This window comes from Lasioglossum baleicum, unplaced genomic scaffold, assembly GCF_051020765.1.
Source record: "Lasioglossum baleicum unplaced genomic scaffold, iyLasBale1 scaffold1999, whole genome shotgun sequence".
Classification (NCBI taxonomy): domain Eukaryota; kingdom Metazoa; phylum Arthropoda; class Insecta; order Hymenoptera; family Halictidae; genus Lasioglossum; species Lasioglossum baleicum.
Genome location: NW_027471058.1, coordinates 1 through 16,311, shown reverse-complemented (window position 1 = coordinate 16,311; position 16,311 = coordinate 1). Strand labels below are relative to the sequence as shown.

Here is a 16,311-nt window from a genome sequence, read left to right as displayed (position 1 = left end):
GAATATCGATTTAATTAAAAACCTATACTAAAAATGTGTCTTAAAATTATATTAAAACTTATTAAATGTTTATGTGACACTGTTTATTATTAAAATAATTTTAAATTACAATTAATTGTAACGCTTATAAAATAATATAAAATATCATGTCAAATTATCTAAAAAAATGATTCGATTTAATACAACTCTAATAAAACAATCTGATATCCAAACCTTGTTAATATTTACTATTGTTTCCTGGCGCGAATACGGAATTTTATGGACTTTACAATCTTAATGCTATTGGAAGTTTCTTACTATGATTTATCTTCCCCATGTTGAAGGTTAAACGATTTTAAATGCAATATTTTATAGTGTGCGATAAATATGATATATACGTCTGACTTTACAATTGAACAACCTGTCCGTTACATCAGATAATGTATTTATAAACGAAGTTATAAAATTATTAAAAAAAAAGAACTCGATTAAAGACAGCAGCTGAATAAATATATCCATCCTCGCCGTCGATGGGTTAGACGAATTAAAGCGGCAGCATTTTTAATGACATTCGAGAACCCGGTCCGAAAGAAAAAGCAAGATGCTACGCCATTGGTCTCCTCGTTTTTACCTTCACATCGAAGTCACGAGTTCTTAGTTTGCGCAGAGCCGCCGTAGAGTAAGGATGTGCTGTGTCGTTCGTCGCTTGCATCAGTGAAAGAAGACAGAAAGAAATTAAGCCTGCAGTGTGTCTCTACGTTATTTACAAGCATCCAACGTGTCTTAAGAATATTTCCAAGCTAATCCGGCGGCTGATAAATGAACGCACACCATGACATCCCGTAAAAACTTCGCCCTTATATTAACGATAGTACTGGGAATTTTCGCAATTAACACGCACGCCAGATCTTGGGGTAAGTAGAGTGATCATCTGGTGAGCTGTTTTATGTGACGAAAAATCGTAATAACAGCGATTTAACGCTGTACACACGGTATAAATGCCAGCGCGTTGCGGGTCGCGCGAACGCTGTCTCCATTCACGCGGTCTCGGTGGTCACGTACGCCACTTCTCGCAGACTGTTTTACCATGCAGAAAGTCGAAACACGGGCCAAACGTGAATGAAACCGACCTTTGATTTGTCTCGAAACGCTTCGCAACACTCTTACGATTCGTATCGACAAGGAAATCAGGCGAAACGGTACTTGTCCTTATACCTGTTTACGTAATGAATGTCAAGCAGTGCTGTTTGCGTTCCATGTATATGCGACACGCACACGAGATCGATGTGTAACAAGCGAACAGCGGTTTTAGCGAAAACCTTAACGAATCGGCGAAATGAAAAAGGTTCATATCGGTTTACCATAGCTCGGTAATACGACCAGGAACTGTCGCCTACCGGCGAAATTTTAAATCATACATATATTAAGCAGATGCACGATTGCCAGTCTTTTCACCTATTTCCATTGCGAGTTTCGACGAACGGTCAGTAGAAACCCATGTGGCATGGGAGTTCAAAAATAGATAGCGCTCGCGCGTATGAACGAATTTTTTTTTTTTCTTTTTTTTTGTCCCTGGTAGATGATCGTCGAATTCTCGTTCTATTGGCACGTTCATCGCAAACGCGTTTAGTAAAACTGCCTCGGCGTGCATACTACTACTAGACTCGATACCGAACGTTTAATTATGCGTACGCGATGAAGTGTGAAATGTGGATTACGTAACGCGTCGAACTGATAAGATTAATGGGTTTGTTTAATTCTATAATCACGCTGAACGTTTACGATACGTAGGATCGGCCTCTATCTGTATATCGATACGTCCGTATACGTATACGATTATGTAAAATGCGTAAATGGTATAGCGTAATAGGTTAATTTAATTTGAAAGATTCGCGGATTAATTTTCGGGTTATTCTAGATGTAGGGAAAAAACTCATTGCAACGAGTTAGCCGAATGACGAACTCGCGCGGGTTTTATGCGGCGTATTTTCATCTCGTTAATGAGTTTAACCCAAACGTGTTTGTTACAAATAAGCATGACCAGAGCATTTCCAGAGCCCGATGTAACCGAGTAGCTGTGTCTTATGTTGCGATCGCAAGGCGGGAAATACAAGACGCACGAATTATACGGGACAGCGAAATGTAAGACTCGTGACATTTGCCAGAAAAATTTGAAACCGGGAATAATAATAGCGGAAGATGACTCAGCTTTGCATATCATTTTTCACTTTCTTCGTTCATTTTTTTCTCCCTTCCGATTCTATTATGCAAATGTTTTAATATATCTCCTTACTGCAAAATGCAATTGAATAAAAACGATTTTAAAATTATCACTTAAAACGAAGTTAATTATGTAGATAAGAAAAAATGATTAACGATCTGTGATTATTTGTAGTATTAATAATTAATTACATTAATCATCGTGATATTAAAATTAACATCGAATACTGTTAATGTTAACGATTATCGTTATTATAAATATATCAAGCTCGCGTGTAGAACAAGGCTTTATAAATTTACAATTAATGTTTTTACACTCTTAATATTTCTCTAGGAAATCTGAGAGAAAATATGTTTTAGCGTTAGTAAAAGTATCGTGGATATTATTTAATGACATGAATGGGGACAAATATGTGCCAAGAGCACATAACTTTTCCGCTTATTATCGATTCTTGCATAAACAAAATCACTACTCGTGCGTACATGATTCCGTCAACGAAACTATGATTTCAATGAGCGCGTAAGTTGTTTAATATGCTAATACGCACGCGCGCGCATATACATTGCGAAAATGTCAACAGCTAGTTTCATGATTCGAAGGCATTGCGCATTTCTATTTCCTCTCCTGGTCAGGTCAGTTGGGAGTGAGAAAAAAATTTTATGATCTTCGACATTCGATCCGATTTATCGACATCAGCCTTTCAGATAACATTTAATCTGTCACCGTATTTCCCGGATAATATGTCGCATGATTTTCTTATTTACCATTTAAGTAACACATCTTGCATAAATGCAACCGATTTTTCACTTTTCGCTCTCTCTAAATTAAGAATTATCTCAAACAGAAATACTAAAATAAGATTATCTTTTTGTCGATGAAACTTCACGTTATTACGTACAATAATAAATTCGTTATTTCTTTGCTTTGAGTTATATTTATATTAATTAGTTATATTTATTATAGTAATATATTTATATATAGTATAAATATTAATTATATTATATATATAATAATTATAATATAATTATCAATTATACTAATTTACATATAGTATAGTAATATATTTATATTAGTTATACGTTAGATTTGGTTGCAACAATAATTTGAATTATTTAAATAATATACTTTCGATAAAAATTGTTTATTTATATCATCGATAATCATTCGTAATATTCGCACAATTTGCGTCGGAATTATGTCTAATTCCATTTAGAAATATAATTTCAAAGTTTGTGCATCAAATTCGTAGCGCGCAATTTTTAAATCTCGAACGGCTGCGCGCGCAGCGTCGCAGAACGTATGCGTTTTAGCACACGTGCAGATTGAATTCGCCTATACCCACTGCAAGCAATCTGAAACGGTTATAGGATTAAAGTACACGTGTAAACGTGCGAATATAAAATAAAATATTCAACGCGTACACGGAAAAGTGAAAATTATAAATCTCTTTCACCATTATGACACTTTCTCTTTCGTTTTTCCTTATAAACAACTTGTAAGAGCGGTTTTAAAAAATGAACAAGGTATTTCTGCTTCTAACGTACAAGGAAATAATTTATCAAAGTATAATAAAATTGATATACCCTGTAATAACGTGTCATATACAGCCCTGGAAACATGGTGCATCAATCGGTGCCGCCAATTTATAGGTTAATTCACAACTGCAATATAATCAAGTATATGAATATGTATGAACATACGTTTATAGGATATATTTGCAATAAAGATAGACACATACATTTTTCTTATTAATTAACACAATTCTTAACTCTTTATATAGGAATGTCCATTTACAAGTTTCATCTTTTTTTCTGTTTTTCTTGATTTAAAATTCATAAATTATCATAAATTGATCATTTTATAACAAATATAGTGCCACGCTGTATGTAAATGTGTAATTTGTGATTTCTTCCCGGGTAATTTCCATTTAGAAGCGACGTAGCAAAAAGAATACGAAGCGGGAGAGATTTATCTGAATAAAAATTGTTGAAAAGATATTCCCGATAATAATATTAAATGATGGAAGTTTATGTACAAAACGACACGTTTGAAATGTACGTTTTGATCTTTGATATTTTTAATACAGTAAATCAATTGATACGATACGAATGTTCCTTTCTTTATTATTGTTTTTTTATTTATTTTCTTTCCTTCGCAAAGCTTCGGTTACTAATATTCGTCCGAATGAAAATGAAAGTATATCGAAATAAAGCGAAGAAATCCAAGATAGCATAAACGGCAGATTACTTAATCAACGCATATTTATAAATTTTTAATGCGCTAAGTCTCAATTGTGAGTATCTTAATAATTGATTTCGAAATCTCGCTGGTTTTTCTCTTTTCCCTTTTGCATTTTCTTTATTAGCTCGCCGTAATGTTAATTTTTAATTATAGAAATAATTGTTATATTTATAACATATCCAGCGAAATGAACGTGATCGAAGGAGTGAGGGTTAATCAGCCTTAATTAAGTGATATCTTACTGCAAATGCGCGAAGAATGAGTCCACGGACCCTATCTCCGGCCTATAAAATCCAGACGATTGCTACTCGGTTGTATTCGGAAATAATAAACTTAATTATACGAATACATTCGTGTTTTCTTCCAGCAAGTTGAAGGAAAATTCGATATTTGTACATTTAAAACGGATTATCCGAATATCTAATTACTCGAAGTATCAAAAGTATTCAAAGTGTTCATAACTTGGTATACTGATACTTTTTCATACTTCTTTATTTTGATTATATTTTATTTTTTATACTTATTTTAAAATTCCTTTTTTTCAGGTCGTTTATTAAAAAGAGTAATTTAAATTTCGTAAAGTTGCTCAAGATAACCAAATCGTTTCAGATATCGAGCAACGAGTTTGAATGATTCCAATATTTTTCTTGTATGTGTTTCTTTTTTTTTTGTATTAAAAGAATACACGTGAATCACGCATTAAAGCGAGCAATATCTGAATGTGAAGTTATTCATAGTATCTCAAGTTATTTCGGTATTAAATGTCCCTTATACCTCTTTGCTTTTTAAACTTATCTGGTGGAATAAAAATTGCTCGAATTTCTTACGAAATAAGATTGGAATATAGAAATAAAATTGCAAATTATAATTGTTATATTAAAAATTATCGCAATAAACTTATGTGTTTTCCAAAGTGTTCGTAACGTTTGTAGAAATTAATTTTTCATTCTGTATGTTCAAATATTATTTAGCACTGGTCAATTAAGTCAATCATTTGTCAATTAAGATGATATCGTTTGAAGTCCAAACATATTTTTAAATAAACATACTATTGCATATATGTATATATATATGTTTTATAAGCGTATATCGCTTGAGTAACTGCATTTTAACACTTATCACTATCAAGTGGGAAAAATTATTAACTTTAGAGAGCAGATATGCTCTTCACTATTGACAATCATTCGTTTCTTGATTACAATTCCAGGTCCACTCCAAAGTCCATTGCATAATACAACTTTATAATGTAAACTGTCCGAAATTATTTTTTTTTTACTTTTCCCTATTTTTTCTTTCTTTTTCCCAATAATTTCCCTCTTCGATAATTCATGACATATCATAAATTATTATGATACGTATAATTGCACCCTTGTAAACAACTAAAAGATAACGATAATGCTATCGTAGGTGCCATAGTATTAGCAAAAATGCTGAGATCAACGCTCCAACAATAACAATCGTAGCTTTATATTTAAATTCACTTGAACTACTGTGAATTTAAGCAATAATACGATTTTTTATTTAAATTACACCTTATTTCGAAATCATAGGTATAATAATTAAAAAATAAAAGTTAAATGAAACGGTTTTAATTTTTTTTTTTTTACTAATTTATTAAAACATTACAAACCGAATACAGAATGTTACAAAATTGTGTAAAATTCTTTTTCTTTTTTATTTTTTTAAATAACAGAACGTTGTAATGCTGAACTATCATTCTTGGAACTGTACTTCGCTATCTTTGATATCAAATATTGCTTACTAATACGTTTTAAGTATTAAAAATCTCTCCTATCGTGTTTCAGATACGTTTTAAAGCGCTTAAGTCATTACTTAACTACTTAAATACAGGAGCGTTAAAATCTGACATATATATATTAATACAATGATATATCGATGTAATAATTTAAGAATAATTAATAATATTACTTAATACTGTTTCATTTAAATCCGATATAATGACACAAGTAGCTGACAATTTGTTCGAATAAACGCAGTGATTTTGGTAAAGTGAATTTTCCATTGAAATATTTTGATTTTTATTCTTGCAGATTTGGCAGTAGTGATAGGGCGTGAAGTTGAATTTTTCTCGACAAATAAGACACTAACTGGCCAGGCAAAGTTGGCGGAAGCTGCCACCCTTTGGGGAGTCACTTATGATGATATTACTCGAACAATGTATTTCAGTGATGTGGGTAACAATAACATATCCATATTCAGTAACGACCTGAGGGATAAGAATTTTACTGTGAAACCGCTTCTTAAAAGTAAGTACATTACATTGAAATAATTATTACAATTTTTCACTTATTGAAAATTCAATATAATTATATTTATATTTATAATTTTATTCGTGTAATATATTAGCTAACATATCGTATTAATATGATTGTAACACGAATTACATGGTATTTAATGAGAAACTATTTAATTAGAATTATGCATTTTGTATGGAATATATTTAGTATGATTAATTTTTTTAAGCTACTATTTTACTCTCAGTATTCACCATTTGAACAAATAACGAATAATTCAAATATCTTAGAACATATTTATAAAACTTAGATAATAAAATCTAAAGAACGTATTGTGCGTCGAGAAATAAAATTAAGAAATTTTTTTCTAGAATAGAAATTTAATAAAGACCTTTGACCTGATAAGATAAGAGAAAAAATATTTTTCGTTGGTTCTGACTATTGATCTAATTATCTGCTATTCCAACTCGTTTGTAGACAATGCAGATTATCTTCAATAGTATACGAGATTCTGATATTAGAAATTTATTATGTTAATAATTCTTTCTATATGTTTCACGATTATTATAATCTGTATTTCAGACCTTTTGTCTACAATCGTTATTTATAATATAATAAATGATTAAATAAAATTTATCCATGTATGAAGAAATAACATTGCTATACGCTGTGAAAATTTTAATATTTTAACCCTTTCTTTTTGTTGTTCACTTAGAAGTTAATGGTATTGCAAAGATCGAATCGAACTGTTTTTCCAAATTAATGCTACATTTTCTCCAAAGATACGCATCTGTAAAGCACTTGGAAACAACAGCGATACCATTGAAGTTTTCACCCCTCGATTTCTTACAAACGTTCTTAAAGGATCATCCTAAAATGTAAAAATTTACCATTTCGCATAAAAACCGAGGGAAATCCCCTTCTATCTGTTGAACACGTCGATGATGCCATCGATAAGATTTCATGGATGATAAAAGATCAAACGAAAATTATAATAAATAAAACCGAACCTATTTTAAGAAGTTACATATTATTGAAAATGATAATATATTTTTCAATTTCGTATAACTTACTCTTAAATATAAAATTTATGTAACCAAAGTCTTTGAACGTTTCAATTACTAAAAAAATAAAGGGATAGAATGTATATGATTGAAAGATAAAAAATGACGAAAAGGAAAGAAATTAAGTAAATATTTAACGAAATGATTACGAAATGATACTGAAATGGGAATAGAAAAATAATAAATTTAGCACTATTATTAAGTAAATTTTTTGGAAGAAATTATTTGTTTATAAATGGTACTTTATTCTTTCCAGAGAAAAGCAGGAGTTACATCGTAGGACTTGCCTTCGACATAAAGACGCGAACCCTGTTCTGGAGTGACGCTTTGGAAAGGGTGATTATGAAGATGCACGTACCACTAGATGGGCCACCAGAGAAACCAATGCTGCTTCACAATTTGACGAATCTGAGTCCACGCGGTATAGCTCTGGACACATGTAACAGGTGTGCCATTTATGTCCTACGTAGAACGTTGTCATGGCCATTCACGATGGGCAATCTCAACCGACCTAGTTCCATTTAGAAATTCGCGTCGAGTAAAACAAAAAAAAAATATATCTTCTTGAGACGAGTAACGAGATTTAAAAAGAGCAAAAAAAAAGAGAAGAAAATATACGCGACTTTAAAAAAAAAAAAAACGCGAGTGTCTGATAATTGTACATTGTTTCCAGTCGCATATACTGGGTAAACAGTAATGATACAAATCCAAGTATCGAGCGATCGAATCTAGACGGAAGTAATCGAATGACAGTGATCAAAGACAATTTATATGAACCGCTGGCTGTGACTATAGATCATGTCAACGAAAAGCTTTATTGGATCGACGATGTCGAAGGTATACGAATGAAGATCGAGCGTAGCAATCTCGATGGTACCGATCGTGAACTATTGATACACCCTAAACGACACGAACCAGTTCATCTAGCAGTAGATCGGGACTCGATATACTGGTCCGATTCGGTGCACAAAGCTGTTTGGATGATACCGAAAAACGAGAAGTCTGACAATACACCAATCATGTTTCGCTCGTACCATTCGAGTCAAGATACCGATCCAGCTGGAATCGTAACACGTGATAATGTCGGCAATGTAGATTGCACGGCAACTGCGAAAGTAAGACAGAAAACCAGCTTGGCGTTCGCCAAAATGGTAGAACCGTATAATAATTTGACAACTAGCACGGAGGAATCGGAATTGACCACCGAACCGTCCAAGCACTGCCTAAATGATGGTTATGTGGATGATCAGGAGGACGCTTGCCAGTGCAAACTTGGGTAAGTGTATAACTATGTTTGAGATAGGGAAATAATTTAATATTAAAAATGATGATTCGGAGAATTTACAGATGAAATATAAATTTCATTATTTCAGATTCACTGGAACGTATTGCGAGACGGATCTTTGTCATAATTATTGCTTCCGAGGCAGCTGTAGTATAGACACTAACGGGTTACCCACGTGTAAGTGCAATGACACATTTATTGGACCAAGATGTGAAACAGACCTGTGCAAAGATTATTGCTTGCATGACGGTCAGTGTTCCGTCCAAAATGAGAAACCAGTTTGTAAATGTAAATATTTCGAAGGATCTCGTTGTGAAATTTTAAGCAATATTACTGTACTTTGTGAAGTATTTTGTGCAAACACTGAATCAGTTCCTACTAGCGTTGCTACCGCTAACTGCAGGTATATATCACCTAATTCCTAACTTCGTAATTTTATAAGAACTTAAAAAAATTCTGATTTTCACCCGTTTTAACTTTAGCTGAAAGTTTTTAAAGCTTTACTTTTTACACGTTTCAACATTACGATTGTGCATAAAATAAATTCTTGTTATTTTCTGTTAATAGGTGCGCTGAAGAAAATGAAAGATTTGCACAAATAGTCACGATTAGACAGAACGACGAATACAGGACACTATTACCAATTTTAGGTGTGTTCGTTCTTGTACTTATCCTCGTGATAATTGTACTTAGTTATTATGTAAATAAATTTCGAAAGCGGCCACGCATCAAAAAACGTTTCGTTGTCAGCAAAGGCGGTGTGACACCGCTTACATCTCGGCCACAGCTGCCAGATAGTCAGTGTGAAATAACCATAGAGAACTGCTGCAACATGAATATCTGTGAAACTGTGAGTGAACTACCAGCTAAAATATAAAAAGTATTTGCGTGCATGCTAGATATGAACTTGTGACACGTGCAATGAATTAAAGATGTAAGATATATACTGCAGCCAGATATATATATATATATTCAGGGAAATAGAAACAGTTAAAGATTTGAAGATACAAAGTGAAAGGTGAATCTCAATTAAGTAGATTGTTCCTCTTTCCCTGTAAAAAAAGAATTGAAGTTTAATATAAGAGCAAAAAATCGTAACATTGCTGCTCTCTAATTTTTTAAATTGACAATGCTTGTTACTTAATTATTATTAAGGAAGCTTAATTATATTTGGGATATTTAATATTTAAATAATTAAAAACATTTACATATTTATTTTTTACTAACTTTAATGCTACTTTAATAAAAAGGTTGGCCATTTAATTGTAATATTTTTTTGCTTCTGTCCTGGTTAATATGCTGTTGTGCATGAATTCATATAAATTGTTATATGACACATACGCATTTTATCAAATTCGTGGGTACTCAAAAAAAGATTCATTTCAAAAATTTGTGATCTGCATATGATATTTCATTGTACATAGGTGCTGCAATATGAAGTAAACTTTCAAGAATTTAATAATTATGAGTTTAAAACAACTTGTACTACCAAAACTTTAAATTTTGAACAAATAAAAGACATTTCGAATATAAAACAGTTATTCAGAATTAATAGTAACCTTTCTGTAGAGTAATGTTCTAAAAAAAACTGTTAATAGTTTAGTATGAAAATATTAATGTATTAAATATTAATATCTATATTTTTCATAAATGTAACGTATATTATGCAGAGTGATTTAGTAGGATAGTTAAAGACAGTGCCATTGTTAAAATATTGCCATCAGAACACCATTTTCGTATTCCATCTTCCATATTCTTATAATCTGATAACATGTATGTATAGACATTAAACTGTCTCCAAAACGTACACAAAATATTGTTAATATCGAATATTATGGCGATAAATTTTGGCCGTAGCACTGTTTTTAAATATGCTAGCCAAAGGACATGAACCATTACGAATAACTTATTCATATATAGACGAATGCTTGAATAAAAAATTGATTCGTTTTGAAAATAACTAAAAAGAAAATCACTTGTATTCGGTAATTTAAAAAATTAGTTATATCCGTTTTTCCTTTTGAACCAAATATTTTATTTCATATAGTTTACTGGAGATTATCATTTTCATCATGGTTGCATCGTCAGAATTTCGAAGTAAAATTAACTAGACCGTGTTACTTAAATTTTTATCTTTTACAGCCATGTTTCGAACCAAAATTACGTACCTCGGCGCCGGGAACAAATGGTTCCAAGAAAGAGGAGAAGAACTCTTTGCTCGATAATATGGAAGAAAATTCATGGTAGCATAAACTAATATTTCGACGTGTCAATTGGCGAAGATTTTGTGGACTTAACGGAAAATCCGTGAAAAGTTTAGCTTCGCGGAGCTGCACGTCTGTACATAACGCAAAATGCTGTAGTATTATTGTTATGTTTAATAACGATGCTTACGAGATGTACGGCAATACCGTAACGATGATACAGTCAAAAAAAAAAAAGCCAAAGGTCTTCTCGAGGACTCTTAATTTTTATTACGTCATATAATACGTAGGGCTGTGTTCATATAAAGATTATTTCATCTAGTTGTTAAAGGGTTATCAATCTTTTTTAGAGATATGGCAATTATATATTTTTCATAAGAGAACAGGAAATCTTAAGTTTCATGGCATTTTTTTAAATGTCTTGGTATATAAATAACAGAGAGATATATATATATACATAAAATTTATAGAAATTATATATAATACTCTGTTTGATATTTCCTAGTTCTCTCATTTATTCCTCGTTCATTTCTATACATTTTTTAAAGCTGTTTCAATAGCAACAAAATATGTTTAAAAAAAATGTAGCACGATGCATTAAATCTGAGTGCAACTGAAGGGTACATGAAACATGCCTTAATTAATAGGCTTAATAATTGCTCAATGTATCACTGAGTACAATACTAAAGGAAATTTTAGATTACAAAATTATTATAATGGATTGCATTATGTTTATGAGAAAACAAATATTTTTAATTGTGAGTATAACTTCTAAGCATTAAATTATTGAATCAATCATTTCTTAATTCACTTATGTTTGTTTTCACATGTATTCATAATCAAAGAAGAATGTCTATGAAGAAAATTTTATGTATTTATATATTGTTTTACCAAAAAGAGAATACTAGATTTTAGGAAAAACAATATTAAATACCAAATGACTTTTTCAACTGTTCTGTACATTTTAGAAATTATAAAAATGTAATTCAAATGGTTTAAAAAGTTAGTCTTCACTTCGAGATAGGTATGAATGATTTTGTTTTTTTCGGATGATTACAGTTGTTAGTATAAAAATTGTATAACGCTGTTTTCGACATTTGTGCAAGTATGCGCATATGTTTCTTTAAAGAAATGAAGATGATAATCCATTTTTATAAATTAATTATTTACAATGTCGAATATAAATAAAATCATTAATGTAAATTGTGGACATTTATATTGATAGAAAGTACAACAAACGTGTTAAAATTCGTTTACAGACTGAAAGATTCTATGCAATCTTTTGATTTTGGAAATAGAGTACAAACAGTTATACATTTAAGTGAAAGTAATTTATACGAAATATGATAAAGCAATGGAGAGATCTGTTTGAAACTGTCATGTTATATTTTCCATCTTATTGCTTCCAATAACTATATAACAAATTGTACTTTCTATAGCTGTCTTTGTACTTAAGCTATACAATTGTTCACTGGAAAAAGTAGCTAACTTTTTACAGTGTAAACTTTAAATTTATACCAAAGTTCTGTGTGACATTATCAACATTAAGTATAATAGTATAATTTCTAAAAGTTATTATCTCAACATAACATTAATGATTTATAGATAAGTTTATGGAATTTCATATGTATGATAAAAATGATAGTAATAATATGCCTTTTCAGCACCAAATGAAGTTATATTAAATAAGTAGATAAAACAAGAAGGTTAACTGTAGCATGGCAGTAGGTTTTACGGTGCAAAGGCGTAGCGCAGCTATTTACTGTTATGGACATAAACTTGGTTATGGACCCAAAATACCATTTATTACTATGGTGTAAACGATTAATTATTTCATAAAATATGAATGCATAATTCAAGCAACATTCATTATGTTTTGTTTGCGATATGTACTTCTATTTTTTACGCTGCGGAATAATGTTCCTGGTGCCGTAGAGGCAAATTAAGAACATGATTAATTTTGTTCCTGTACACGATGCTACTATAATTTAAAGACCATCGTCCTTCGAAACGCCGCGATCATTTTTTGAAGAATTTAGTAATCAATTTTATATGAAATATTTGTATTATTTGTAAAATTCCAAAATATGTTCAAATAGAATGATACAAGTCATGCATATACATAAAATATTATATTTGGAATGTAGTCCTTTCTCGAACACTCATTCCCAGAGAAGGGTTAGTGGATTTATAGTGAAAGGCTTACATTCCCTCGTGAATTGTTTGTAGATACTTTCTAAGTCGTAAAATTTATTTTTTATCATTTTTGTTTTCACTTAATATTAGTAATATTATATAATTGACTTAATAGGATCGATATTGGTAATTATATAGTAAAAGTATCTTGTTGTTTTAACAATAAAAAACAATTTCGTTGATATATCATTTATCGTTTTGTATTATAATCATGTGGTACTTAAATTATTTTGTTGTTTTTATGATTAAATATATTTTATAGATATTACTCATAAATACAGAAACCTTCATTTTGTATCATTCTATTATGATTAACATGTTGATCGCTATTGTATACAAATAAAAATGTAATAAAAATAATTAAGCACTAGTACATATATTTTATATTTTTATTGCATAATTTTTTAGCTACATCATGTTAAGATTTACTATATACACTATACTATTTTTGCAGTTATAGTAAAGATAAATAAGATAAAAACCCCTTTATGTTAAACAGAAATAGGTGAAAAACAATAAATTAACTATATTAAAAATTATTATTAAACTTATTACATGCAAGAAATGAACATGAAAATAAGATATATGTATAACTCACAAATTATTTCATTAGTCTGCTTTTAACTGATTTTCTGATAAAAGGACTTTTTCACCAGGTTTAAAAGCTGGCATACCAAGATATGGACAACTAGCACAACGAAATGCATCACCAAGATAGCACTATAAAAGAGTTAACATGTTACTTTATATTTAAATTTCCTTACACAAAAAAGAAGTGTATAAAGTACATACATTCCCACATGATGACTTTACAGTTCCTTCTGGTACAATTTGTCCATTTAATTCTTCAGCTAAGCCACAAGTACAATCTTTACAAGCTTTTCGTTTACCTGTTGTGCTACACACTAAAACAAAAATATAAAAATTAGTATTTTCCACTTTTTTACTTCAATAATTCTTAATTTTTAGTGTTTTTAAATAGATTAAAATATATTAAAAGTAAGTAGTAAAGTTAGTAAAAAATAGATTAAATACAATGTTAAATAAAATTCAAATATGTTTGAAGATTAAAAGATAATAAAATCACTATCTTTACCATTAAAATGTATATTATCACTAAAATTGTAATTGAAGTTTTTGATTTACAAATTATATTTTTATCTTACCCCTTAAACTATCAGTTATAGGCTTAACAATATCATTTTCATCTAAAAGATCATCTTCATCAATTAATTCTTCATCAAGAACGCTATCTAGTTTCCATACATTAGAGGATTCCTTTTGTCCAAAATTAAGTGGTACACTAGAACCAATCTATATAAATTAATAATATCTTAGTATGAAATCTATACTTTATTAAAACCTTTTAAGGACAATAACTATGCACTATATAATCTCTCATGATGTTTAATTTTGTCCAGGACAATGTTTCAGAATTTATTACACTATACTAACTAAAAATAATGTTAATTAATTTACAATACAAAAATTTGATTTTTCCTGGAAAACTTATAGTATGCAAATTATAGACTATATAGAAAATTGATAAAATATCAAAGCATATAGCTTACTTCGAAAGAAGGTTTTTCTGCTACTGTTTCACAAACATTATCCATATCATTGTATATACTAAGAAGGTTATCTTTCAACTGTTTTGTATCTAAACTTTCTTGCACTTTCACTTTAAAACCAGCTAACTTTAAGTTAGACACTCTTTCATTACAAATAGAATGTGCATTTTCTTCTTGTTTCAGTGACTCAAAAATGATTAGTAGACCTTCAGGTTTCAAAATTCGTAAACATTCTTCTAAAAGTATTTTAAGATTTGGACACAATTGTTTAAAAATAGGAATAATTACATCATGTGAAGAATTTATACCTGCAAAGGAAAACATAGCAAATATATATGATGATAAAATATTTTACTTATGTAAAATTGAAACAGTTAAAATAGTAAAATAGAAACAATTAAAACAGCATACATACATATACCTATATATCTAATTTATACAGATTTACATACATTTTTTCAATTCCTTCACAGATACAATTGTTAATCGTTCTGCATCATTAAGCTGTTTTTTAATTACACTGGTAAAATTGGTGACATCATCACATGAAATTTCGTTATCTAAGATCACTAAAACATTGTTATTTTCTTTGAGGAACGTCATTTTCTATAAATGCAACAGACACCAAAAATTGCTATGAGGTTATGAATTATAATTTCCAACCAATGTGAAAGGTAACTAATTGCACGATTTAAAAATAAAGGTAGATATGCAATTCTGTAGAAAATCAATACCTTCGATTACAGCACAATCTTTCATGAAACTGATAAACTAATTTATTTATTCAAATACAGTACAAAAAGTAAATTTCATGAAAATTGTAATAATAAGTTGAACGAGACAAAATAGATGGAAACCCAATCTATAATTCTGATATAATTCGGAACTTAATTCAAATGTACGTATATTTTTTATTTTAAACATACGTATATATAATAATAGTGAATAATAAAAATAACATTGTGGTGATCATATAATAATGTTCAAAATTTGTATTATTTGTATATTTAAAAATTCTTAATAACTAATTTATTATTAATAACATTAAAGATGAAAATGAAATGGACAAAGAGGCAGTTAATTGAATGGATTGAATAAAATTCGCCTAAAAATCGAAAAAGAGGATGTATTAATGAAACATTGAATATTCGTTTATTAAACTAAGATGATGTACTGACTCTTGTATTCAAACAGCTTAGGTAACCGAGTATTTGATCATAAAATCTATAAAAATCAATGATGAATATCTCAATCGTGATATATTATATAGTAATCACGTAAGTATCAATTTCATA

General features: G+C 30.0%; 2 protein-coding genes across 2 annotated transcripts; one reads left to right on the top strand and one right to left on the bottom strand.

Annotated features, from left to right (window-relative positions):
• The first annotated feature begins 811 nt into the window (after positions 1-811).
• On the top strand, positions 812-11,292 carry LOC143221154 (protein cueball-like). The gene is made up of 7 exons (XM_076446666.1): positions 812-893; positions 6,493-6,708; positions 8,017-8,206; positions 8,434-9,036; positions 9,134-9,448; positions 9,613-9,895; positions 11,188-11,292. Exons 1-7 carry the CDS (start codon positions 812-814, stop codon positions 11,290-11,292), a joined length of 1,794 nt encoding a protein of 597 aa, XP_076302781.1.
• Positions 11,293-14,054: 2,762 nt separating this feature from the next.
• Positions 14,055-15,619, bottom strand: LOC143221155 (anamorsin homolog). Its single transcript, XM_076446667.1, has 5 exons — positions 15,469-15,619; positions 15,017-15,324; positions 14,612-14,759; positions 14,238-14,350; positions 14,055-14,165 (listed from the first exon to the last, which is right to left on the bottom strand). The coding sequence occupies exons 1-5, from the start codon at positions 15,617-15,619 to the stop codon at positions 14,055-14,057; spliced, it is 831 nt and encodes a 276-aa protein (XP_076302782.1).
• Between the last annotated feature and the right edge of the window lie 692 nt (positions 15,620-16,311).

Bases quoted from the DNA above. Each gene is read 5' to 3' on its own strand.
- LOC143221154 (XM_076446666.1), top strand. From the start codon at position 812: ATGACATCCCGTAAAAACTTCGCCCTTATATTAACGATAGTACTGGGA. The intron at 9,037-9,133 runs GTAAGTGTATAA...TCATTATTTCAG, and splicing joins GCTTGCCAGTGCAAACTTGG to ATTCACTGGAACGTATTGCG. The intron at 9,896-11,187 runs GTGAGTGAACTA...TATCTTTTACAG, and splicing joins ACATGAATATCTGTGAAACT to CCATGTTTCGAACCAAAATT.
- LOC143221155 (XM_076446667.1), bottom strand. From the start codon at position 15,619: ATGACGTTCCTCAAAGAAAATAACAATGTTTTAGTGATCTTAGATAAC. The intron at 14,351-14,611 runs GTAAGATAAAAA...TTTTTGTTTTAG, and splicing joins TATAACTGATAGTTTAAGGG to TGTGTAGCACAACAGGTAAA. The intron at 14,166-14,237 runs GTATGTACTTTA...ACTCTTTTATAG, and splicing joins TAAAGTCATCATGTGGGAAT to TGCTATCTTGGTGATGCATT.